The sequence below is a fragment of the Salvia miltiorrhiza genome, chromosome 6 (genome assembly GCF_028751815.1).
Source record: "Salvia miltiorrhiza cultivar Shanhuang (shh) chromosome 6, IMPLAD_Smil_shh, whole genome shotgun sequence".
NCBI lineage: Eukaryota > Viridiplantae > Streptophyta > Magnoliopsida > Lamiales > Lamiaceae > Salvia > Salvia miltiorrhiza.
The window spans coordinates 14,581,242-14,606,332 of record NC_080392.1 but is presented as its reverse complement, the minus strand read 5'-3'; the positions used below and the strand labels follow the sequence as shown (position 1 = coordinate 14,606,332).

At 36.3% G+C, this 25,091-nt stretch overlaps 3 protein-coding genes across 4 annotated transcripts; 1 reads left to right on the top strand and 2 right to left on the bottom strand.

Annotated features, from left to right (window-relative positions):
* The first annotated feature begins 285 nt into the window (after positions 1 to 285).
* Positions 286 to 4,466, top strand: LOC130988886 (protein EMSY-LIKE 1-like). 2 transcript variants are annotated; one of them, XM_057912853.1, is made up of 9 exons: positions 286 to 539; positions 1,323 to 1,525; positions 1,636 to 1,992; positions 2,076 to 2,264; positions 3,009 to 3,077; positions 3,416 to 3,616; positions 3,693 to 3,761; positions 3,846 to 3,903; positions 4,063 to 4,466. In XM_057912853.1, exons 1-9 carry the CDS (start codon positions 512 to 514, stop codon positions 4,158 to 4,160), a joined length of 1,272 nt encoding a protein of 423 aa, XP_057768836.1. In that variant the 5' UTR covers positions 286 to 511; the 3' UTR covers positions 4,161 to 4,466. The 2 variants fall into 2 exon arrangements, with proteins under 2 accessions (XP_057768836.1, XP_057768837.1); XM_057912854.1 differs by having other exon boundaries at positions 294 to 539; positions 1,350 to 1,525.
* A 281-nt stretch (positions 4,467 to 4,747) lies between these two features.
* On the bottom strand, positions 4,748 to 6,700 carry LOC130988887 (uncharacterized). Its single transcript, XM_057912855.1, has 2 exons — positions 6,109 to 6,700; positions 4,748 to 5,255 (listed from the first exon to the last, which is right to left on the bottom strand). Exons 1-2 carry the CDS (start codon positions 6,458 to 6,460, stop codon positions 4,927 to 4,929), a joined length of 681 nt encoding a protein of 226 aa, XP_057768838.1. The 5' UTR covers positions 6,461 to 6,700; the 3' UTR covers positions 4,748 to 4,926.
* An 11,875-nt stretch (positions 6,701 to 18,575) lies between these two features.
* On the bottom strand, positions 18,576 to 22,352 carry LOC130988885 (uncharacterized). Its single transcript, XM_057912852.1, has 3 exons — positions 21,520 to 22,352; positions 20,691 to 21,393; positions 18,576 to 19,817 (listed from the first exon to the last, which is right to left on the bottom strand). Exons 1-3 carry the CDS (start codon positions 21,885 to 21,887, stop codon positions 18,753 to 18,755), a joined length of 2,136 nt encoding a protein of 711 aa, XP_057768835.1. The 5' UTR covers positions 21,888 to 22,352; the 3' UTR covers positions 18,576 to 18,752.
* Between the last annotated feature and the right edge of the window lie 2,739 nt (positions 22,353 to 25,091).

Here is a 25,091-nt window from a genome sequence, read left to right as displayed (position 1 = left end):
ATGAGGCTACAATAATATTTGATATAAATAATAAATTATGTGAATATATTTATTATATTAAATTTTTATTTTTGTAATGACCTATCTAAATAAAGAAATGCTATGACCTATTGAATTCAAAGGGGAAGTATACCAAAATTTTCATTTTGGAATAAGCTTTTCCAGCCCATATGTTTGATTTAAGCTAGAAATAGTGGGCCATGAAATTAGGCCCAATTAACTTTGTTAACCGTTTAAAGCCCAAGTTCAACCCCCCTACGACCCCATCCCCATCCCCATCCCCACCACCACCCCCCACCAATCCCCTTCAATTTCCGTTCTCATTCCCTCTCGTGAGAGAGGTTTACGATCGACAAAATCTGCCGCATTTTCTCTCTCTAAAAATCTTCTTCCCTGAGCTCGTAGAATCTCTCTCTGGAGACGTTCATCATTCTCCCAAGGCATCAGAGGCGCGGAAAATCTCTCGAGCCATTCTGGGAAATCGTTCCAGTTGGATTGACTTGGCATTTCTATGGAATATGGACTCATAGACAGCAGCGGTGAGTTGTAATTCTGGCATTTTCAATTACTTCGTGCTCGTGGGAGCATGTGCTGCTTTTCCGTTTTCTCGGTCGAATTATTTCTCGTCGAGGATATAGACGTGGATGTTTATTGAAGAATTTTAGATCTTAGGTATAATTTAGGTGTTTTTTGTTGAATTCATAGGTTTTGGAAAGGAATCAATGGAAATAATCTAGGAAGTTTGTGGTTTTAGAAGTGGGGTCGTGAAATTGGGGTTGAATGTTTTAGGTTTAGGGCTTTAAGAATGTTGCAGAATTCCGTTTCTTAACCTCGAAATAAAGTTAAGTTTTCCGGGTCGTGATTCATTTCTGCATTTCAGTTTCCATGAATTGAGATTTCTTGTTTCAGAATTTTGACTTCCCCTGCCCCCTTTATCGTGTGGGGGTCGAGTTTGTGACGAGAGAAAACATAAATCAGTGTTTCGAACAGTGATCATCATAATTAGTTTTCTACTATTCGTTTTTTACAGCATGAGTAGGACAACTTTCATAATTGCTGGCATCACTGATTTGTTTCGTTGAATAGTTTTTCTCTTTCGATTATGCAGATTGCACCCACGAGTGTTATGATCATAATCGGTCAATTTAACTACTCGAATAGCTTATTAATATAATTCTTTCATTGTCGGGACTCTTAGTGAACTGTTTGTTGGCTAGAACTTTGTTTGGTAAAGTATTTTCAAGATAAAAGAGTTTTGGTTCATTATTTGCACAATTTGTGGAGTACTTATAATTTAATCAAGTCAGTTGAAACTAATACAGGCACTGATGATGATAATCCTCAAATAGTGTATAATAGAGGCACAGTAGGAGGTCGTGTGGCAGGGAACGGAAGATCATTTCTACCATCAGCCCCATTTCAAAGGATTCAAATTGATATGGAATACGAAATACATAATCTGGAACAGATTGCATATGGTGCTGTTCTACGAGCTTTCAAAGCACAATCTGATGCACTTACATGGGTATATTTTGCTAGATGTTTATGTGTATTGAGTTGCTTATTTGTTTTGTTTGGAGAGACAGCATCTCATCTGATTAGATTTGGCTGTTTCTTGATATGGTTGTTGCTCAGGAGAAAGAGGGCCTTATAACAGAATTGAGGAAGGAACTGAGGGTATCAGACGATGAGCACCGAGAACTTCTTAGTCAGGTCAATGGTGATGACCTCATTCACAGAATCAGGGAGTGGAGGGAGGCAGGTGGTAACCGAAATGTAGCCCCCAATGTCCCCCAGCATATAAACAATCAGTTACCAAGTCCCACAGTTTCAGCTTCTCGTAAAAGGCAAAAAACTTCCCTATCAGGAAATCCGTTCAATGCACATTCTCAGGCTTTACTTTCTCAGCCAGTGGCTGGTAGCACCCTGCCATTAAATTCAGTTGTGAAACGAGGACCTTCTTCAGGGATTGGTGGGAGAAGGCCGAATGTTGTATGTTAGCATTTATAATAAGGTTTAGTGAGGTTGTATTCAATTAACACTCTCAATTAATTTATATATTTGTTGTTCCCTAGGGTCAGCCAGCTTTCACTTCAGGAAAACCCATGCAATATCAGTTTGGTGATCATGTTTCTTCTGGGGCTCCTATGGATGATCCTTCTGAAAGCATCCATGAGTCCTTGATTGGTAGGCGGGTGATGATAAGATGGCCTGCAGACAGCAACTTCTATGAGGCTGTCATATCTGAATATAATCCTGTAGATGTATGTTCAGTTCCTTTTTGTACCTTTTCTTGGCCTATTATATTGGAGAACATCTTTGTCTTTTTTGTGTGCATAGGGATTTTCGATGGCTGGAAACACATCCCGGCAAATTCCTACTGTACCCTCCATGTCATGGATGAAAAGTACAAAGGCAAACGAGAAACATAAAGTTTGGCAAGATCCTTAAAATATATTTTTACCAAAGAGGGTTGAGAATAGAAAAGGAAACATAGTGCACTTAGCCCTCGTAACTTTCTAATGTCAAGGGTGTAAATTGAGTTCATTCCTTCTCTTTTTCATCACCATAATTTTTGGAACATCTTTTACCTCTTAAATGCGATCGCCTACCTTTGTTGGAATAATATGCTATATGGCAAAAGAAAACCAATTTCTATATTTGAGAGGCTTCGTTGACATGAGTGCTTGCTTTCCTTTATTGGCATATGATTATGATTCACCCTAGCTACTGCTGAATAGAAAATAGTGTGTCAAGATTAGTGTTTTCTGGTGACTTATATGTAACTTTTTCCTCCAAAACTTTCTATGGCCTTCCTTTATATTATGCTTTATTGCGCTTTTATATCGTTTGTTCGTGTTTATGGTATTTAAGAAAGCAGTTGTTTCCCATTTTATGAGTTTGGGCCATTCCTTTAACCTCTAAAGAGATCATAAAGCTTATGATAAGATATATCAATTTTCTGACAAATTAATTCTAACTTCTACTGGTCTTCCTGGTATTTTCAGGGCCGTCATTCTCTGGTTTATGATAGCAATCTACCGAGTGAGACTGTGGAATGGGTTAACATAAAAGAGGTAACTGTCTTTTGCTTCAAGACAATATCTTTTCTTTGCTTTTACTTCTGAAATCTTTCCACGTGTGCTTTATAGCATGTTATTTGGATCATAGAGTGGGAAAATAAAAAATTCTCATTTTGCTTGAGGTACTTTTTTGTTATATTTTAAATGCCGACCGATATTCAACTTAGCCGGAATCCCCGTCTTTTTTCCTGGATTTCTGGAAACACAAACTTTAAGGTCGGATAAGATTAGGTTGTTGAAGGCCAAACTTAGGACATAAAAGCACCTCTAAAACCTTAACTGTTCTATTTTTACTGATTTGGACCTACTTCGTTAAATCAACCTTAATACAGGTTCCCCCTGAGGATATTCGGTGGGTGGGCGAGGATCCTGTAGTATCTCGACTAGGAGACACAGGTGGGCCCAACCCTGGCAGAGGGAGAACAACCTTAATGAACCAGTATGCCAATGAAATGCGGCCTTCACGAAATGGGGCTGTGAAGGAGGATTCTGAGGAAATCGAGATATTGCATACTGATACATTAATTAAGAAGGTATTGATATGATTACCTTTTTGGAATCTTGTCGGCCTTTGCAAGTTTACAGAACTGTTTGCCGTTGTTATGGCAGGTGGAGAAGGTGCTTGAAGCAAGTCATCCTGATGCATCAGAGATTGACAAGGCTAAGAAAATGCTCAAGGTTAATGTTTATTTGATTGTAGAAATATTTACTGTGTCAATTTTCTTTCGCACTAACGCTCCTGTTATGAAATTGGTGATGCAGGAGCATGAACAAACGTTGGTTCAAGTAATTCAAAAACTTGTGGATGCCTGTGATAGTGGTAAGAAGATCATTTTAATTGTCGTTTTTTGTTCCATTACTGTTTTTGCTTTTTGTCAGACTACAATATAACCTCTGAGGAGAAAATGAAAATAAGAGCCTTGTTTACATTCATTCTTACCCATATAAATTCTTCATTGCATTTCCATTTTGGCATCAGACGACGAGCAGCAACAGCAGATCACTGATTATCGTGGCCGCGGCAACGAGCTCGAGATTGCTGGAAGGGCTGGGAGTTATGAATTGGCTAGAGGTTGAAAGTGATGCAGAATTCCTACAAAAGATTCTAATGGATGTCCATAGTTTAACCCTAAACTGCCTTGTGTTGTTAGCCTCTTTAGATTCATGTGATTAATGTAACTGGGTGCTGTGATTAGTTTGCCTCATGGGGGAAAGAAAATTTTAGGGTATGTTAGCAATTGTTTTAGTTTTCATGTAAACAGATCAATTTCTATACCTTTCTTTGATTTGGATGTGTAGTAAGATAGATTATTTCCTGTACATCAAGAAATTGTGATTCAGAAATGTCTGTTGCAATTAATTTATGTTTTGCTTCATGGTTCATTTTGTGCAACCAGTTCTATTTCATTGTTCGTTTTGATGATTAGGTATCACAAGAATAGAAGTTTCATGTTTGTGTTCTTAAAAAATTTGTTACCTATTTGTCTTTTACCTTAATTTAGTAATTTAATGTGTATCTAGGTTTTATTTTATTTTTATTTGATAATCGATAAAGAGTCATTTTATTTGTAAAATTCTTTAAAATTGTTATAAAATTTATAAATATTATCTAAATTTATTATTCTATGTGCTTGTACATATCTTTTTACTAGTATAAAAAATAATTAAAACTACAAACATAAATCTAATAAATTTCTCATTTTTCTGGACACACGACAAGCATCCCTAGATACAATGTTAACGCATAACATTACAACTAGCAAAACGCATACAATCCGCAGACGAAATTAGAGATCACACATATGCTGAAACTAAGAATGAATGAATACATTGCAAAATGGCTTCACTCCGGCAATGATGAAATGAATTGTAAGATGAGATTCACCATCTGCTCATCATAAGCTGGCCCTTCCATTTGAAAATGGCTGACTCCCTCAATCAAATGCATTTGATTACTGCCGGCTGCATTCTTCAGCTTGTTCTCGAGCTGCTTAACGCTCGTGAAACCATCCTTGGTGCCCATTACAAAGAGTTTGGGTTTTGGAGATTGTAATATAGCTTTATGATGCCTCCCAAAAAGAATAGAAGCAGTCCATCCGAACGGGTAGCCCAAGCTCACGTAGCCGATAACCTCCTCAACCTTGTCAACAGCAGAACCAGCAATCGGAGCACCTGCAGGAAACAGACAGTGGCGCATGAAAACAACAAGTTATAATCCAAAGCACTGTCACTTCAGATTTGGAACTTCTTTGCTATCCTAAGTTCAACAGGGATTGGTGTGATTTATGCTGTGTCTACGTGCATTCCTTGTTCAAAAACGTGCATGCCATCTATAAGAAATCAAAAGATGAGAGAAAAAAATGAATATATATCCATTGTGCAACACTAAGCAAATCAAGGCTGGTGATAAGATGCATCTCTTTCTTGCAATACCATTCCAAGTTCAGTTCAAGAATTGCATGCTCAATCGAAACAGTCAACAAACTCCAGAAGATTCAAAATCCAAAAATCAATTAGGAATTTCGAGAATGACTAGCATAGCTTAGGATTTTTATTTGTGTTATTCACCCACAAAATGGCACACTTGATTGACCATCTGAAAACCAACGCTGATACTATGCCAAGATTTCATCAACATCCAACTTTATCCAAAATGGACTGGTAAAGTAACAAAGAATTTACCAAAAAGTGAACAGTCATTTGTTGCAATGAATTCCAATCAAACTATGTGCAAGTGTGTGGAGATGCGATCAATGTGCGTCAAATTTCAAAACACTGCCTCAGTTTAGTATAAACAGCTGGTTCTGTGTTTTTCACACTCACACACACAGTATTCGTGTATTTCATCAAAGTTATCAAAATGATTAAACATAGACAGAAATCAAGCCAATCAAGAGGCGTTCATACCAGATTTGATCAAATAACGGAATTAATTTTGAAAGGGAATCAGTAAGTAAGCTAAATTAACAGTCATTGACGCCTCTTCCAAAACCCTAGACTCGCGAAATGGAGAAAAGAGGCATACCAGCTGAAGATCCGACGAGGAGAATGCGGCGGGCAGAGAGATTGTGGGAGGCCCACTGGCAGACGGAGACGACGTCGTCGACCTCGGCGAAGCCCGTGAGGGAGGCGCGGCCGGTGGAGTTGCCGACGCCGCGCATGTTGAAGGTGACAGCTGTGACGCCCCTATTGGCTAGCCCAGCGGCCATGCCCTTCATCAGCCCCTGGAATCCGCCCAGCACCGAGTAGGGGTGCACCAAAACCGCAACCAATCCGTCGTTTCGATGCTCCGAATCCGAATCCGCCGCCGGGTAGACGCGGGCATCTAGGCTCACGCCGCCGGCTGACTCGATTGTGCGACTTTCTCTGCTGCTCATCTTTCTTGTTTGCTCAGTTGATTAGTTGAAATTATGAGTGAGAGTGTATGTGTGTATGAGAGAGAGAGGGAGAGAGAAAGTGAAGCTTTTTCTCTTTTTCTTTTTTGAGATCAAGGAGAAAGTGAAGCTTTGATTGTTGAAGATGGAGGTAGTTGGGAAGTTGGGAATTGTTTTATTATTTTCACTCAAATTATTCAACTTCTTGAGGAAGAAATATGTAGGTAATATTAGTCGCGACATGAATGAATGCAAGTCTTGGAGTATATTCTAAATTTACATTTCATGTTCATGTTTTGATTTTAGGGGAAAAGACACATTTAGCCAAACTCACATAGTTAGAGACTTATATAGCCACAAGGTTCAAAGTAGGACTTTAGTAACCAAAAGCCAATCAAATGACCAAATAGCCCTTCGTCTACAATCATGCTTAATTAATACATGCAAATAGTAATACCAGGCCCAACATGCTTCCGTAACACTTCAAAATAATTCAAAACATAAATCAACAGTATACTTTTCGCCGAATGGTCACCTTCAGGAGTCAGTTCACGTCGCGTTTTACGGACCTTCTGCTTCCCCGGCCTTCGTCCAACCACGCACTCGCAAGAGATGGTTGCAACCTTCCTCCTTCACTGTGTTTCGACGTCCAATACTTTTGTTGATAAATGAAAAGAAAATATTTCTACTAAACAGAAAGTTGGGCAAAAACAAAGCGTTTAACGAGGAATTATAAAATATGTAATTTATTTCATAATAATATCCCTAAGGGAGGAGACTAACTTGTTTAGCTACTCATTGGTAGCTAATACTTGTATACATAAAATAAAAGAAACGAAAACTAAAACTGAAAAATTTGAAGAACTGAAATTTAAAATACAAAGATAGTTTCTGAAGAGAGAGTGTGTTGTGTGAGAAGTGTGGAAATTTTCGATGCTCTCTTCTCTCCAGGGCTTGAGTTTATATAGAGGTTTGATCCCCTCTATTATTGCTTGGTAGTTGGCCTTGGATTCTTTCTTCGTGGCCAGCTTTCTTGATTGTGACGTCCACCATCTTTTGTCGGCCATGATTGCCGACACTAGTTAGTGCCTTCACATGGAGTTGAACCTTCCTTTATCCTTTTGTGATAATGGTTGGTGAGGTCCAGCTTCTTTATTTTCCACCCAACTTTGTCTTCTGCTTTTGGTGAGTGGAGTTCCTGTAGAATTACCCACTTTTGCTAGTGGATAGTTGATCCGTCATGTCTTCCACCCACTTTTGTCGTTTATTTGTGGGTGCATTCCTTGCTGTGAATCACATGATTCACTTTGCTTTGTTGGCCACCTTACTTTTTTGGTGCCCGAGGGTTTTTTCCCTTTGGAGTCTGATGCTCATCATGTTCATCAGACCAGAACCTCCTTCTGTCCGGCTTTGGGAAGAATCCTTTGCCGAATTCCGGCTCCTTCTGCGATGAACATTGATCGCAGACTTTCTCAATCCAATGGCCCAGGTGAGCCATGTTGCAAAATTTGCGACGAGTCTCCTTGCTCCCCGCTATCTTGTTTTCCCACAACATTTGCCGTTTATTTTCGAAAGATTTTTCGGCAAAAGGGGTCGTAGTTCCTGTCATTGTGTTAACCAGAAACGTTCCCAGATCTGAGCTTTGGTAGAACTTGAATCTGGACTTCATTTTATCCATCTCTGTGAGACAGACCCATAGACCCCATGCTCGTCTAGTGGAGATTTGGTCCTCCTTGAATGTTGAGACGATTGCGGCCTGGAAATCGGGAACTTTGATCCGGTTCAGGGCTCCCGTGTCAGGTCTCCGAAGCTTGATGAAGTGGAAAGCTTCACGGATTCCTTTTCCAACTGGCTCTGGCGCTGCACTGAAAAAGTACAATTCCAGAACATCTCCCCGTTTGAGGGACTCGTTGTTCTCCCATGCATCAAACACCGTTTTTTGGATCCATTTGGGTAGACCCTTGATCTCGGTGAAGGCTGGAGAGGTGGTATAAACTGAGGCTAACGCCCCGAACTCATACCATTCTTTAACGTCGTTCGGGTTGGCTCCTGGTGTCATCCATACCCGAGGATATTTTCCACTAACATCAACCCCGCAATTTCCCGGATTAATGCCCTTTTCTTGTGAGAAGTTTCTCCCACCTGTCCTGATACATCTGCCAAGAAGGAGAAATTTCAATAAAATCAGTATCAACCTTAACTTGGCCTGTCATTGGCCTAAGATTGATCTCTTCCTCTTTTACCCCAGAGGTGGAGGGTTGACATGTTGATTCAGGGTGTGACCCCTTAACAACATTTTCTCCTTGAGGGTCCGGCTGTGAAACCATCGCCTTAGGACTTGGGCTAGGGGTACTTGAATCCCCTGCTACAGGTAATCCGCCCTGTACGGAAAGCATTGCTTTAATCCGATTATCTCGGATAATGCGCAAGAGCGGCTTGTTGATTACTTCTTGAAGATTGAACATCTTCATGATGCATGCATCAATTTGGTTAGATACTTGAGCTTCGTCAGCCGCTTGTATCTTCCCTGCTTGTTTGGTGTGTAGAACACACTTTTGTCATTCCTGTTGTAGCAACTCTAAACTTTCAAAGAGCTGCGCCTGTTTTGCTTCGATGGCCTCCACCTCAGGGAGCTCCATCCCTTGTTAGGAAATCTGCAAGAACATTTTGATCAGATTTCAAGATGACAATATCATAATCATAATATTGGCATTCTGCTTGCCATCTAAGCAATCTAGCCTTTTCAGGTTTAGATTCTATCTTTTTTGTTAAGAAAGCTTTAACATTAGTGTTATCAACTTTCAGAACGAATTTCTTAGCAAGTAAGAAAAGCGGCCATTTTTTAAACGCCTTTCGCACTGCAAAGAATTCCTTTTCGTTGATGTGCCATCGCACAACTTCGTTGTCGGAGAAAAGACCACTACAATATCTGCAAGGTTCTTCTCCATAAGGGGTGATCTTTGTGAGCACAGCCGCCCACCAGGAATCACTCGCGTCGGTGTAGAGGACCAAGTCATCCTCGTCTTGTGGTATTGAAAGTTTCGGGAGATTTTTACAAATCTCTTTCAACTTTTTTATACCCTCCCGATGCTCCTCCTTCCATATGAATGGAACATCTTTCTTCAGTAGTGGACTGAAGACTTTTCTTTGTTCTGCAAGGTTTTTGATAAACATCCCTGCAAAATTGACAACTCCGAGAAAACTTTGGAGCTGCTTCTTCTCCTTGAGATCCTCCGGGAAATTCTGGACTTTTTCCACAATATGGTCCTGTAGAATTATTCCAGATTCATCGATCTCAATTCCCATTAACTCCATCTTCTGGGTGGCAATGACTGCCTTCTTTTCTGACAGCACTAGTCCTTCTTGTTGACAAACATCCGCAAAGATCTCCAGATGCCTGACATGTTCATAAATGTTTTTTTGATGCAATAAGAATGTCATCAATATAAACAAACATAAACGAAGAATAATCCTTGAAGAGATTATCCATCTTCCTTTGGAATATCTGAGGCGCGTTGGCTAACCCCATTGGCATGACATTCCAGACATAATGTCCTTGTGGAGTTGAGAAGGCTGTGAACTTCTTACTCCCTTCCTCCATGCGAATCTGGTAAAAACCTGACTTGCAATCGAACTTTGAGAATACCCTTGCACTTCTGATGCAGTTGATAAGGTGTTCTCTGCTCGGGATGAAGTATCCGTCAAACTCAAGAATGTCATTAATCCCTTTATAATTAATGACTAATCTTGGCTTTCCTCGTTTGATCTCCCCATGATTTCTCACTAGAAATCCAGGACTGCTATAGGGTGATCTTCCTTCTTCGATCAGCTTCAAATCAAGGTGTTCCTTGATTATACTCATCATATCCTGTTGATCTTGAGGGTTCATCAGGATAGGTCTGAATCTTACAAACTCATGCTCCTTTCCAGTTTTAACTTTCAAAGTAGCTTTGAGCTGGTTCCTGTCCCACCATGCCAAAGGATTCTCATGGTAACACTTCTGAATCCTCCTTTTGACGTCGGCTATGGACACCTGTTCTTCTTCCTTGATGTCTTTGTGTGATATCAGGGAGACTTTGAGGATTTGAGTTTCTTCCTCGGAGAGATCTGGGAATCCCTCGATTCTGCATTTGAGCAAAATATCTCTGAATCTCCGTTGATCCTTCATTTGTGGTCGTCGGAGTCTGCCATCATCACCACGCTTGCTGCGAAATTTGATTGGCATCGAGCGATTAAAAGCTCCGTTGAGAAGCGGGGGATCAGCATTATAATTAAGCCATTTTTCATTGATTGTACACAGTTGATTATTAACGTGCACAGTTGACCTAGGGGCGCAATTGTCTTTAAAGAGGATTTTGGCTAGAAAAGTCATTCTTTAAAAGAGGTGGCTAAAAAAAGTCATAAACTATGTGCTTTAGGCTACAAATGTCAATTCTCACTTGATTTTACGTCCTCCGTTCCATTATTGAGGTGGTCTCTTCTACATTCGAGTGTACCCTTTATCTGAGTGTATTCGATCCAGTTTCTGATTTAATTGGACTATTCTGATTCATTTTTTTTTAATTACACTAACACTAACACGATTTTGGAATGACACTAACATTATTTTATTTTACAAATGACACTATTTCAAAAATGACAGTAACACTACATGTAAATGACAATAATACTAACATTTGATATTCGGGTAGAATAATCCAATTAAATTAGTTCCGGATCAGGATTCAGGTTGGATACGACCCGAGTGTATAAGAGATTTTGTGCCCATTATTTATGGTCTGAAATTTTTGGATGCGGATATTTTAGAGATTAAGATTAGGGATAAAGGTTGATAGGGCCACATGTTTAGAGCCATTTAAGTATTTTAAATTATAATTAATCAACACTTATAAAGTAGGAAGAGATCTTGCACATCTCCCTGAGATTCTTTGATCCCTCGCGCCACACCTTGCAATCATATTCGGGTGATGATAAATGGACACCTGGTGTCCTGAACATCTGCATAAAACCGGTTTTTTTGCATTTAACCCAAATGGGCCGGTTTAGAAGGATTTTTGTATTTACTAATTAACCCCTCATATTATTTAATGATTTTTTTTATTATTTATTGTTTCCTTTTTTTTCGGTTTTTTTTGTTTCCTTTTTTTATGTTCTTTTTTGATTCCTTATTTTTCGTTTAATTTGTTTCCTTTTTTTTCCTTTCATTTTGTTGCCTTTTTTTCGCTTTTTTTTGGTTTTCTTTTTGCTGGTATAGTTTTCCTTTTTTTTCATTCATTTTGTTTCCTTTTTTTTTCTTTTTTTTTGTTTCCTTTTTCTTGGTTTTTTTTTTTCCTTATATAGTTTTTCGAGCAAAATCACTGCGTACGATTAACTATACTTTATTTTTGCTTCCAACTTAAATAATATTTCAATTATATAAAATGAATATCTTTATGCTATAAGCAAACATATATTCACATATTTTTTTTTAAATTATTATAACCAAAGAAATGAAAAAATACACTCACACTCTAGCCCCTAGGTGACTCGAACCCCCAACCTATTAGTTGGAGGAGAAGCGTCTTACCAACAAACTGCGCTTCATCGTCGCATATTATTTTTATTAGTATTATTTTTCATGACATATAAGCTTAACTTAATTTACAACAATAATTATATTACATTTAATACTTTATTATAATACATCGGAACAAAGTATTCCTTATATAGTTTTGCGATCGAATCCAATCATATGATTCATATTTTTTTGGTTTTTTTTTTCAAAAAAATTCACAAATTATTTTCAATACATTGCAAAATGTCATCGTATAATACATTGTTTCTCATCCAAATATGTGTTAAATAAATATATGTTAAATAGTTTCGCGAGCGATTTCCAATCGTACGAAAATGTTATTTTCAAATTTTAAACATTTATATTGCCCACATATATATTCCTTCATTTATAATATATTTATAATATATATGATTCTTCGAGCAAAATACCATCGTATGATTCATTTTTTAATATTATTTTTCCAACTTCACTAATTTATTTCAATTCATTAATTCAACTTTATTTCATTGAGTTTAATCATTTCTTATTATTATTATTGAGTTTTTTTTATTCATTAATTCAACTTTAAACTATATTAATTCATTTTCTTATTATTGTATCGCTTTTAATAAACTATATGTTATATAGTTTTACAAGCAAAATCTCATGCTTACGATTCATTTTATTTTATTTTTTCTCATTACTCACACTATATTATTTCGTTCTTTTATTTTTACATCATTTTTAATAAAGTATATGTTATATACTTTTCCGAGAAAAATCGCATCATATGATTCATCTTTTTTTTAAAATTCACTAATTAAATTTCAACTAATTAATTAAACTTTATTTCATTGAGTATAATTATTTCGACTTTGTTACTCACACAATAGTGGTTCATTTAGTTATTATCATATCGATTACAATAGTTGATTATAATATATTCAAATTAAGTATATATATGTTATATAGTTTTACGACCAAAATCCTTGCGTATGATTCATTTTTTTTTTCATTACTCACACTATAGTACTTCATTTTCTTATTGTTATATCACATTCAATAAAGTATATGTTATTTAGTTTTTCGATCGATGTCCCATCATATGATTCATATTTTTTAAAAAAACTTCACTATTTTAATTCAATAAATTAATTCAACCTTAGTTCGTTAAGTATAATTATTTCGACTTCAGTATTACACTATAGCAGTTAATTTTCTTATTATCAAAGCGACTTCAATACTATATTATAATATATTGTCTTCAAATATTTGTTATATAGTTATCCGAGCAAAATTTCGTCATATGATTCATTTGATTTCATTTTTTATTTTCAAATTCACTAATTTATTTCAATTAATTAATTCAACTTTATTTCATTGAGTACAATTATTTATTATTATTATATCGCATTTCATACTAAATTATAATTCAAGTATATGCTATATAGATTCCGAGCAAAATGTCTACGTAGGATTGAGTATACTTTATTTTTGCTTCCAACTTCAATAATATTTCAATTATATAATTAACTTGATGATCGAACGTTGAGTTTAATTATTTCGACTTCAATACTATATTATAATACATTGTCTTCAAGTAAATGTTATATAATTTTTACGAGCGATATCCCATCTCATTCACAATTTTTTTTCAATTAATTAATTAGAATTTATTTCCTATTATTATATCGCGTTTACTGCATTATTATAATACATTTAATCCAAGTATATGTTATTTATTTTTTCAATCGATGCCCCATTATATGATTCATTTTATTTTTATTTCTAATGCATCACTAATGTGGGTGCCACTACCGGACAAGGTGACAAAGAATAACTCATATATTATTGAGGTCTCAGGTTCAAATCCCCAAGCACCTTTTTCTTGTATTTTAGTTTTTTTTTTTCTTTTTCCAAATCATCTTCGATTTTTTTTAAAAAAAATTATTGGAATATATATATATATATATATATATATATATATATATATATTTATATGAAAACAAATCTAGGATTATTTCCCCCAATCAACTTTTTATTGTATTTCGGTTTTTTTTTTAAATCATCTTCAAAATGTTTTTTTAAAAATATTGGGAAAAAAATATATAAATGAAAACAAATTTAGGATTATTTTGAAGGGAATCTCTAAATTAATAGAAACAAATAAAATTAACATAAAATTTGCAAATAAAAAAATGTGGAAATAAAGCTAGGATTATTTTAGGAGAATCTCTAAATTAGTGGAATCAAATCTAAGATTATTTTTTGGAGAATGAAAATATCTAAATTAGTGGAAACAAATCTAGGATTATTTTAAGAGAATCTCTAAATTAGTGGAAACAAATCTAGGATTATTTTAGAAGAATCTCTAAATTAGTGGAAACAAATCTAGGATCATTTTTAAAAGAATATCCAAATTAGTGGAAACAAATAAAGATAACATAATTTCCAAATAAAAAATAATAATAAATCTTCGAAAAAAACTAACATAATTTTTTAATATAAAAATACAAAATTTCAGTGAAAAAAAATTGGAAACAATAAAAAAATAATTCGTGGAAACAAAAATAGGATTATTTTTAGGAGAATCATAAAATTAATCCTAAAAAAAATAAATAAAACATAATTTTCGAATATAAATAAATAATTTAATCATCAATAAAAATAAATAATACAATTAATTTTGAAAAAAAAATCTGGAAACAAATACATGATTATTTTAACTAGAAACAAATAATCAAAAGAATTCTAGAAATAAACTTCAAATATTATTTATATACTTTTCGAAAATAAAAAACCAAAAAATAAGGAAACAAAAAAACAATAAATAAGGAAACTGAAAAACATAAATTTCGGATATCTTAAAACAAAAAATACAAAACAATAAAATCAGTGTACTTAATAAGGGATATTTTGGTAAATAAACATTTCTCTCTAAAACCGGCTAAGTTTGGGTTGATGCAAAAAATCGGGTTTTAGCTGGGTGTCTTGGACACCCGGTGTTCAAATGTCTTTTCCGATCATATTCCAGTCCATCTCGTCCCAGTTTTCCTCGCACGGAAGTTAAGAATCTTAGTTAGAAATAAGCGTAAGAGGAAGGGATACATACTGCAGATTCCTGGTCTACATCACGGCGACGATAGATTGAGGTGGTCTGGACAACAGGGAGAAGCCTCTAGCGATATCTTCGATCTCCTCCGCTTCTCGCTCGGACATAGAAAATGGAAAATACACTGTCGGCGGTGGCGAATCAAGAGAATGAAAATCTTCAACGTCTCAGATACTCCTTCCACTCAAAGTTAGGATTCATCATGGCGAGAAGGCGATGCGAAGAAGAGAGACGAGTGCAAGGTGTTCAATTTTCACAGAGAGTGGCAGAAAGTGAGAGGAGAACTAGGATTTTAAAGAGATGAGAGAGGGACGGCACGCGGGAGAGATGTTAAATTAGCTAGTGAAGTTATTCAGTCCTTCATTTTTGCCAAAAAGAAAAACGAGTCATGTTATGTGGGATGATCTGAAAAAAAATACGAGTCACAAATAATAGAACGGACAGAGTACATCATTCAAAATATTACCACTCGCTAGCTATGTCGATGTGTTGATTATGTATGGAGAAACCAAACCACATTTTCATGACGGGGTTGGTGTTCCAGTCAGATACCAACATTACTTGTGATACCCACAATTCCAAATTTGAATGCCAATTTAAACTTCAAGATTAATTTATTAAACGTGAGGTTAATGTGATGTTGGAGACTTGGAGGTCTAGTCCATCACTTTGCTAGATTAGCTTAATTTGAAACTTAGAAAAAAATTTGCTAGATTAACTAAAGATCGTGTTGTTCACAATGAACATTGTCATTTGTTGAGAATCTTCGGGCTCTCTCTCTCTCTCTTTTAATCATTGATAAAATGCATGATAAAATATTTTATTTTTAAAATTAAATTTTTTCTAATTTTATTCTTAAAATTAGGCTTTCTTTAATCTCACTTTTTCAATGAGACTAGCAGAAAGAACATACGTTGTACGTGTAATTAATGTTATTTTATTTGATAATCCATTATTTTAGAAAATCTATTAATTCATTACTTTTATTAGATAATTTATTGAATAGATATATTTATCTATAAGCCTTATCAATAGCTATAGATATATATCACATAGATTAAGTGTAATATCTAATGAATTAATATATTCTTATAAATATATAATATGTAAAATAACTTTAAAATAAAATATGTAATAGGGGTAAAATAGACAATCCACAAGTTGTGCCTTAGGATGCCTTAGACACTTTTTCTATTAGTATAGATATTCCCTTCATCCCATAAGAAAGTATCATATTTTCATTTTCGTTCGTCTCATAAGAAAGTATCACTTTCATTTTGGAACATGATCTCATTTTCTCTTTTAACCACAATCGCTCATTTCCACTTAATATATTATCTATCAATCTTTTATTGAAACTCGTGTCATCTCATATGTGATACTCTCTTACGGGACGAAAAGTATAAATTAAGTAAAATTAACTTAAATGAGTAAAATAATCAAACATCTTGATATATTTAAAGTTCTAATCCATCAAAATAAATAAAAAAATTAAACTTAATATTTTTATTTGTCAAAATTAATCTTAAAAAATAAATGCCTCACTCATATTTGATGAGGGCGTTATGAATTTTCTTTAATACAAAATTTCGATTGGTAAATACTGCATTCGTCCACAAAAAATAGTCATAATAAAGGATGATATGAATTTTAATAAAAATTAATCGTAAAGACGTTATGTCGTGTGATTATTTACCTGTTTCTCGGTTGACTATCATCGATTTGGCATAAATAAAACGAATATTGAAGTTTCCTGCAGATAGTTTAGAATTTATGCTTCAAGTGAAAGGAGTAGAAAGACCTGATAGATAACGATTAAATACCATTCCCCTATGGCTCGGTCATATAGATGTCGGCTTGTGTTTGCCTCCCTCTCGTTTCCTTTTAAACGTTAGTGCCCTCTTCGGCATTCCTTTCTTTCAAATTTCCCCAGTAGCCACGCATCGTGCGTTGGCTTTCCACATTCTCTGCGCTGCTAACAACTTCCAGGCCAGTGCGGAGTTGTTTCATAAAACTCAAATCTTGAAGAAGACTGGGATCCATTATCATTTCGCCTCTAAGCCTAATTGCCATATAGACTTTTTGAAAAAGTTGAATTCTTTGGATAAAGATTTCCTTGATAAGTATTTCTTTGTCCGCGTAACGGATGGGGGGATTGGATTACCTATACCGGAAATTTTGAGATGCGCTGGAATCCTTCTAAACATACCCTCAAACCTATAATGCACGGATTCGCCGGAAAACTATACATTGCAGTATCTGATACGTACAGGGGGCGGGTGCGGGTACGATTCGCGTGGGATTCGCACGGGATTCGCCAAGTGGCGAATCCCCCAAAAAATTAAAAAAAAAAAAAAGGATTTGCGAATCGGGTGCGCCATCCTCGCGAATCCGGCTGTGGCGAGGGAGGTGGCGATGGCGGCGTTCCGGCTGAGTCGCGGCTGTCGTTCCGAAGAGATATAGGGGAAGGAGGCGATGTTTCCAGTGGATCTCGCCGGAAATTTTGAGGGAGAGAGGCGCCTGCGTTGTGAGGAAAGAGAGAGAGAGAAAAGAGTGGAGGGGTCGTAAGGGGGGGCGCGGCTGCCGACGATTCTCGCTGGAAGGAGGGTGGCGGCATGGTCAATTTCGAGAGAGAGAGATGAGGGAGCAGTAGCAGATAGAGAGATTAGAGAGAGAGAGAGGGCGGCAGGTTGTGAGGAAAGAGAGAGAGAAAAGAGAGAGAGGGTGGCGGATTGTGAGGAAAGAGAGAGAGAGAAAAGAGAGAGAGGGCTGATTCGTGAAGAGTGAAGAGAGAAACTTTTGACTTTTAAGTTTTAATAATTGATTTAATTTTAAATGGGCCTAATTATTTTAAATGGGCCTAAATGTATTTCATTTTAAATGGGTTCATTTATTCTAATATAGCCTTTCAAATTTTAGGGAGCTATAATTGATTTTATTTTAAATGGGTTCTTTTAATATAGCCTTTTAGATTTTATTCTAATTTTTAAATTTGATAGATTACATATAATAAAATATATAAATATATATGTATTTGATTGATTATATATAATAAAATATATAAATATAATAGACGTATCCTTCACGAATCTCACCCTATAATTTTTGAAAATCCGTATCCCCGCACTCGAACCGTATCGCTCCCGCACCCGCCCCCCGCACCTGTGCAATCTTGCCTCAAACCCAACATAACTCCCTTGACATCCTTTGAACGTGCATTGTTGGATGGTTTGAATGCTCGTTTCAAGGATGGTAAATTCGACTGTGGCAAGTCAAATGGGAAGCTCCCACGGTGCTGGGGTTCAAATGTCTAGTATAGGGAAGTATTTGATACTTAACCTTTATTTTAAAGAAGCTTATAAGCTTAGCCAAACACCCTCTAAGTAAAATCCAGAAATATAGTGATTGAGTTTGTGATGTAAATTGCGCATTTGAATTAGTCTATCACGTTTGCCTTGGAAAGAAGTCAGTGAAACCATCTAACTTTGCCCTAGTTTTCCATTAGACTAAATACAAACACACTTGCTGCAAAAGCCAAAGGGTGGGGGGGAAAAGCCAAAAATAAGAGCAAATCTGTAAAAAGGAAAAACATGAATTCCTTACGCTACGTACAAATGTGCCTATCCCTTCCTTTCCTCCCCCCATTACTATAACTTCCTCGACCTTTTCTTTGGCTGTTTGGAAGCTGCCGGTTCGATGTCACCTTTATCTCTATCCCTACCGCGTTTCCCGAGCGCCGGGGGTGGCGGCGCCGCCCCTCTCTTGGGCGGCCGTCCCACATTCCTCTTTCCCGGGCTGCCCTTCTCCTTCTCCTTCTCCTTCTCTTTCTCCTTCTCCTTTGTTTGCCTCGTCTCCGTACCTCTTCTACTGGCTGCCGGCTCTTTCTTCTTTGCAGTCTCGCTTTTCTTCTGATCCGGTCCTCCCTTTCCGGTGGTGCTCTCACTAGTCAACGGCGTGTTCTTCAACGCATCAAGCAACACGCCGTTGTTTGACGACGATCCTTGCTTCATTCTACTCAAGAAGTTAGCAGCGCCGCGTTTCTTGGAGTCCGATGCCGACTGGCTCTTCTTGTTGTCGCCCTTGGCCTCCGCCTGCGAAGAAGACGAACCTCCTTTCCCCTGCTGCTGCTGTTTCACTGATTCAGCTGGGGAAGTTTTGGTGGCTTGATTCTTGCCGATTTTCTTGGAATTGGCCGAGGAAGCAGCCGGAAATCGATCTCTGGTTCGTTTCTTGGTGATTTTAGGCTCGTCGGCATCACCAGATGGCTGCTGTTTGGTGTCCTTGTCCTCGGGTTCTTTCTTCTTATCCGTCCCTGAAGATGAGGCGGTGGCCTTAGCAATGGAGCTGCGTTTCCGACAGACGATCAAGGAACCAGATATTCTGGGCTTCAACATCAACGAGGGTGAAGGTGAAGGCTCAGCGTCTTCTTTCTTGGGCATTGACAGAGACTGCAAGGAGATCTGCTTCCCAGACGAAGAATCCGACTTGGCATGCTTATGAGAGATCTCCTTGGAGATGAGACGCCGGATCTCCACGGCCGCGCTCGCCTCTGACGAGTTCTTGCTGAAGAACACGAGGGCATTGTTGACGAGCAGCAAGAGATCGCGGTAGAACTTGCTGCCGGACCCTGTGTACCACCCTTCCTTCAATCTGCTTTCCACCGTCTCAAGATCCATGTGCTGGAGAATCAGCTTCTGATATTTCGACGTTTCCTGTCAAACCCACCAAACAACTCATTAATCAACCCATTCCAACAACCCCAATTCCATCTAGACTAGATGTTATTCATAATCGAAAATAACCCAAAAATAATATTCCAATCATAAACAGTATCCATAGTTCATCTAGGGTGTGTATTTAATTAATACATGTATTTTCTCAACAAAACAAAATTAGGCAGTCAAAATTTTGCACGTTATTAAGCTGTCCGACAGCAAAACACAACCAGACAGTATAGATTATTATCAAACTTCATATCTTTTTAACAAAAATTTAAAATTTCAAAAATATCGTCATCATTCCACTTATGACAAATAATTGTGAAAAAAAAAAAAGTATTTTCCGTCCCCGCCGTATTTTTAGGGGTTGTGGTGAGTGGGATTCCTTTTTTACCATTCTTTATTTATTTTTGATGAAACGAAAAATAAAATTATGGAATCGAGATAAATAAATTAATGACCGATTAGGCAACAACAACAACGATGATAATAATAATAATAATAATAATAATAATAATAATAATAATAATAATAAATGACGGCTAGGAGAATTGACTGGTCAATCAGAGAAGTTACTAAATCAAGCCTTAAAAAGAAGATAATAGAAAACCGAGGATCTAATTCTATTCAAATACGAATGTCTCGATTTATTTGTTTATATTTGAATAAATTCAAATGAATATGATTGTATATTTTAGAATATATTCTTGTAATCTCTTCATGAAAAAGAAAATTAACAATATTTTTTTTAAAAAAACCGTCAAATTGTAGTTCTTACCCAATTCTTAAAATCATCGAAAAAACCTAAGCGACTAATAAATCCAAGGAGGGAAATTAAAAATGAATAATGAAAAAATTAGTATTCACCTGGCTCCGGAGCCGCCGCTCGAAGATGGAGCCGATCTTCGGCGCGCGAATAGCCCGTAGAAAGTCAACCAACGGCTGCGATTCGGCGGACAATTCTTTCACGGCACGAGATTGATCCTCGTGTTCACGCTCATCGCCACTCGTGCTCCCGCGCCGCACCTTATCACTTCCCTCCTCCTTCCTCGATCTGCTTGCCGAGCTCTGCACATCCGAGTTCTCCTTCATCGCCTCCGCGCCTCCTCCATCGGACTCGGCCTCCGACTCGGCCAACTCGGTCGACCCGGCCACCGGTTCGGCTTTCGCCTTCGGGTCTGGCTTCTCTATACTGTTCGAGCTCCCGTTGCAGGAATCCTCCCGCACCGATTTGTGATCCGGTTCCGGTTTCAACTCAGCCGGTCCATCGCTCGTGTGTCCAGTTCGATCGTTCCTCACCTCCTCCCCTCCCGCTCCGGCCGGTTCCGAACCCGCCTCGCTGGCTCTCAACTTCTCCGCTCCCGGATCTGTCGAGTTCGATTCGTTCACCGACAACTGATCCTTTTCCAATTCTCCGACGACGGCTGCTTCTCCTACGGCAGCCGGCGCGGCCTCTGGTTCACAATCTCTCTTCTCCTCGACGTTATTCTCTAGATCCGCCCCGCTCTCCTCTCTCCTCTGGCTTTTTTCCCGTTCCTCTTCCATTCTCTTCATCTTCAACTCCAGCGACCTGCACAAAACTCACCAGATCAGGAAACAGGAAAATAGCCTCGCCTCGCCTCATTGAATCAAAAATTCCGCGACGTTCAGATCTCCCAACAATTCAATCGTTAATACGGAAATCGTAAAGGAGTACTCGATGTTGAGATCGTAACGTTGCACTTCTCGCCGGAGCTCCGCCACGCGCAATTTCCTGAGCTCCTCCAGCAACGGCGCGGATTCCTCGACGTTGGATTTCTCGTCGCGGCCGTCCTCCCCTTCCAAATCGCCATTCCTGACGACGAAGCGGCGCTTGAGGTCGAGATACTTGGACCTGCAGTTATGCGCGGTGAGGCAGAGGTTAGGGTCCGATGTCCTCTTCTGAAGTTCCGAAGCTATGGAATCCCAGGCGGCGGTTCCGTGGCGGTTGACGGCGAAGGCGAGGAGGAGCTCCTCCCAAGTTCCCCAGGCGGTGGGGGAAAAGTCGTCGTTGGTCTCCGGCGCGAGGCCGTCCGGTTTGGTCATGAGAGAAGGTGGGGTTGGGTGGGTGTGGTAGGGTACGGTGCGGTGCGTACAGTTTCAATTTGGTTTTAATAGTTTCGCCTAGATTTATTCCATCATTTTTTAAATCAAATTTCATCAAAGCTCTAGGGTTGTATTCCAAACACACACACCAAACTTTTTCTTCTCTATCATTTCCTAAAATATTTATAGTGTTTCTCGTCCTGGGCTTCTTTCTTGGGTTTTATAATGTCGGCTCATCGCTATAGCGCCGTTGCTTCTTTCGGCTCAATGCGCCTTCTTTCTTTCTTTTTTCTTTTTCCATTTAATCTTTTCCGACTGGATTTGGTTTTTGTTAATAATTAGCTACCTTTAGGGTTTTCTGATTGGGCCTTTCCATCTTCAGTTTTGTGCATGGATAATTTTAAACACAGCCCCAATTTATCATTGTACCCTATTATTTTTTTTAAAATAATACTAAAATAATTATAATTGTATACTCTTATAGTTTCCATTTAAATTTATTAAAATTAATTTATATGTACAATCTTTTCAAAGATAAATTATATAACCTCCATCTCGACCTAATATTAGAAATACTAATAAATAATCCTAATAACTCAATCAGTATATTCCCCAACAAAATTTTAAGAACATGATTTTATTATTTTTATAATAAAATTATAATTATTTTTATTATTTTTTAAAATTAAGGATTATAGTGAGAAAATTGGGGCAATAATCCTAAAGAACAATGTGTTATTGGGTTGGTGGATAATTCTAATGTTGTAATGTTGGTCCTAATTTAATGTTGTTTTCATTAGGGTTTTAATATTTAAAATACAGAAAATATATTTAAAATTTTATTTTGAATAATTCAATTTATAACCCTTAATTTACTCATTGTAATTTGATTTCTTTCTAAATAAATTTTAAAAAATTATAAATTTATCTATTTATTGTATAGCTTATAACCATATAACCATATCACGAAAATATAGAAATACACTAAATAAGATTTTTTTTTTCTGAATAAAATGAATACAATATTACAAATGCGTCCAAATAATTATATGTATATTTTGATAAAATGAGTAGAATTGTTGGAAATTTGAGAAATAAATAACTAAAATATTTATATTTAGTCACTCTAATATATGTATACATATGAAAAAGATCAAGTAAAGAAAAGTAATTTTTTTACTGAGTAAAGAAAAATAAAATAAGAAATTAGTTCAAATAAATCGTTAACACAAATTAGAAAAATGATTATTCAAAAGCAATTTAATAACAAACCTCAATCTTTCAAATGATAACTATATTTAATTTTTTCCATATCACATATCAAATTAAAATTATTATCGTGATCTTTAATTTGATAGATATATTAAACTTTGGTCATTAGTGAATTTGTGTATTTTTTGAAAAAAAGAAAGAAAAATATAATTAAGATAGAATGAAAAGAAAAGAAGAAAACTTAGTGACATGATATTCTCTCTCCATGTTGCAAGGAGTATGGTTACAATTTGAAGAATGTCATTCTTTTTTAAAGTATTTACAAAATCACCATCTAAATCAATTTGAAATTGATTTTAAATTGGAAACTCCCTTTTTAATATAGTATAGATGACTGGAATTCTAATTAAAATCAAATTCTTATAAATTAAAAGTGTATGTATTTTTTGATAAATAAAAAATAAATTAACAACTGAATTTTTGTATATTTCGTGCATTTACGGTAGTCTATCAACCCTTTTACTTAATTAATACATGAATTTTTCGTTGGATTTATTTGTGAAGAATTTGTGCACCGTGCAATCCACGGTCACAGTTATAATTAAAATATATAAATACGACACATAATTAATTTTATACAATATTTATTAGAGTGCTACACTAACAAAATAAAAGCTTCAATAATCTATAAGCGAGAATTTATAAATTAATCACAATTAATATTGAGTCAACTTGTGAGATAGTCATACTGAACAATGAAACTCAAATTTAGAAATAAAATTATGTATTTAACACTATTTTATGGGTTGTCCCATCACCACTTTACACTTTTATCACACATTTCTTAATTTTCCTGCTCAATTTTTTTGGGTCATTTGAAGCGGGATGTAGATAGTATTTTTCAAATGGGTGGCTGAAAATTGAGTTTCATTGCTCAATATGTGTAACACCCCAATTTTATTATAAAATAATATTATATTATTATTTTAGAATATTTGGTGAAATTTGAAGGAAGTTAGAAAACACAAATTTTGGCCATTTTTATGTATAATTATGATTGTTTTGCCCATAATTAGGGTGGACCGGAATCAGATTTGCGCACGGGTTGGGCTTCAAGTCCGAGTTGGGGCGCGCAGGTTATGATGGTACAGTTGGTACAAATGAGTAAGTTTGCGCCAATTGTTTCATTCATTAAGTACACTTGACACAATTATGTTCAATTGTGCCAAATGTGACTGAAGATTGAATGATGGTACAGTTGGTACAAATGGAGAAATATGTGTCAATTGTGTTATTCATTAGGTACACACAATTATGCGCATTTGTGTCAAGAGAAAGGGCGCGGCCCCTGACTTGCCAGCGGCCATGGGGCGACGTGGCAGTGGGGCAGTGACCAACAGAGAGAAGGGGCGCACGCGGACAAGGGTATTTTGGATCGAAATTATAAAAAATGGTCATAATTTGTGTTTTATAGATAGGTGGCCGAAAATTGAGTTTCATTTCTCAATATGACTATATGAGTGCATATTCTCATTAATATTTTTAAAAAATAGTAGCTTTATTTATATAGTAGATATAGATAATTTTTTAATTTGTAACAATATAATAATCAATTAATTTAGGCCAAAACTAAATATGATATTTGTCATGATTATAGATTCATTCTATTTAAATGCAATTAATCAATTATAAGGTCATATATAATATAATATAATATAATATAATATAATACTGAACTAACTTTAATTAAGACTACCTACAATTATAAAAAAAGTTAGATTACCAAGTGTTAAATTTTTTTTAAATCTACTCATCTTTCAATTTGTGATAAAAACTCATAATAAAACTGATGATTTATTTCAATTGATTTATATGACCAATTAAATTGAAAAACCTATATTTATTTCAAATACATATAAGTATCATTTTATTTATTTTATATGATCAAATTCAATTAAAGAGCCCATTTATTTAAAAAAATGTCTATAATTT

Coding starts and splice junctions, on each gene's coding strand:
- LOC130988886 (XM_057912853.1), top strand. CDS start 512: ATGGAATATGGACTCATAGACAGCAGCG. Junction 1,993..2,075: donor GTGGGAGAAGGCCGAATGTT/GTATGTTAGCAT, acceptor GTTGTTCCCTAG/GGTCAGCCAGCTTTCACTTC. Junction 3,762..3,845: donor AGGCTAAGAAAATGCTCAAG/GTTAATGTTTAT, acceptor TTGGTGATGCAG/GAGCATGAACAAACGTTGGT.
- LOC130988887 (XM_057912855.1), bottom strand. CDS start 6,460: ATGAGCAGCAGAGAAAGTCGCACAATCGAGTCAGCCGGCGGCGTGAGC. Junction 5,256..6,108: donor CCTCGTCGGATCTTCAGCTG/GTATGCCTCTTT, acceptor TGTTTCCTGCAG/GTGCTCCGATTGCTGGTTCT.
- LOC130988885 (XM_057912852.1), bottom strand. CDS start 21,887: ATGACCAAACCGGACGGCCTCGCGCCGGAGACCAACGACGACTTTTCC. Junction 21,394..21,519: donor CGTTACGATCTCAACATCGA/GTACTCCTTTAC, acceptor AGTTTTGTGCAG/GTCGCTGGAGTTGAAGATGA. Junction 19,818..20,690: donor AGCGGCGGCTCCGGAGCCAG/GTGAATACTAAT, acceptor TGGGTTTGACAG/GAAACGTCGAAATATCAGAA.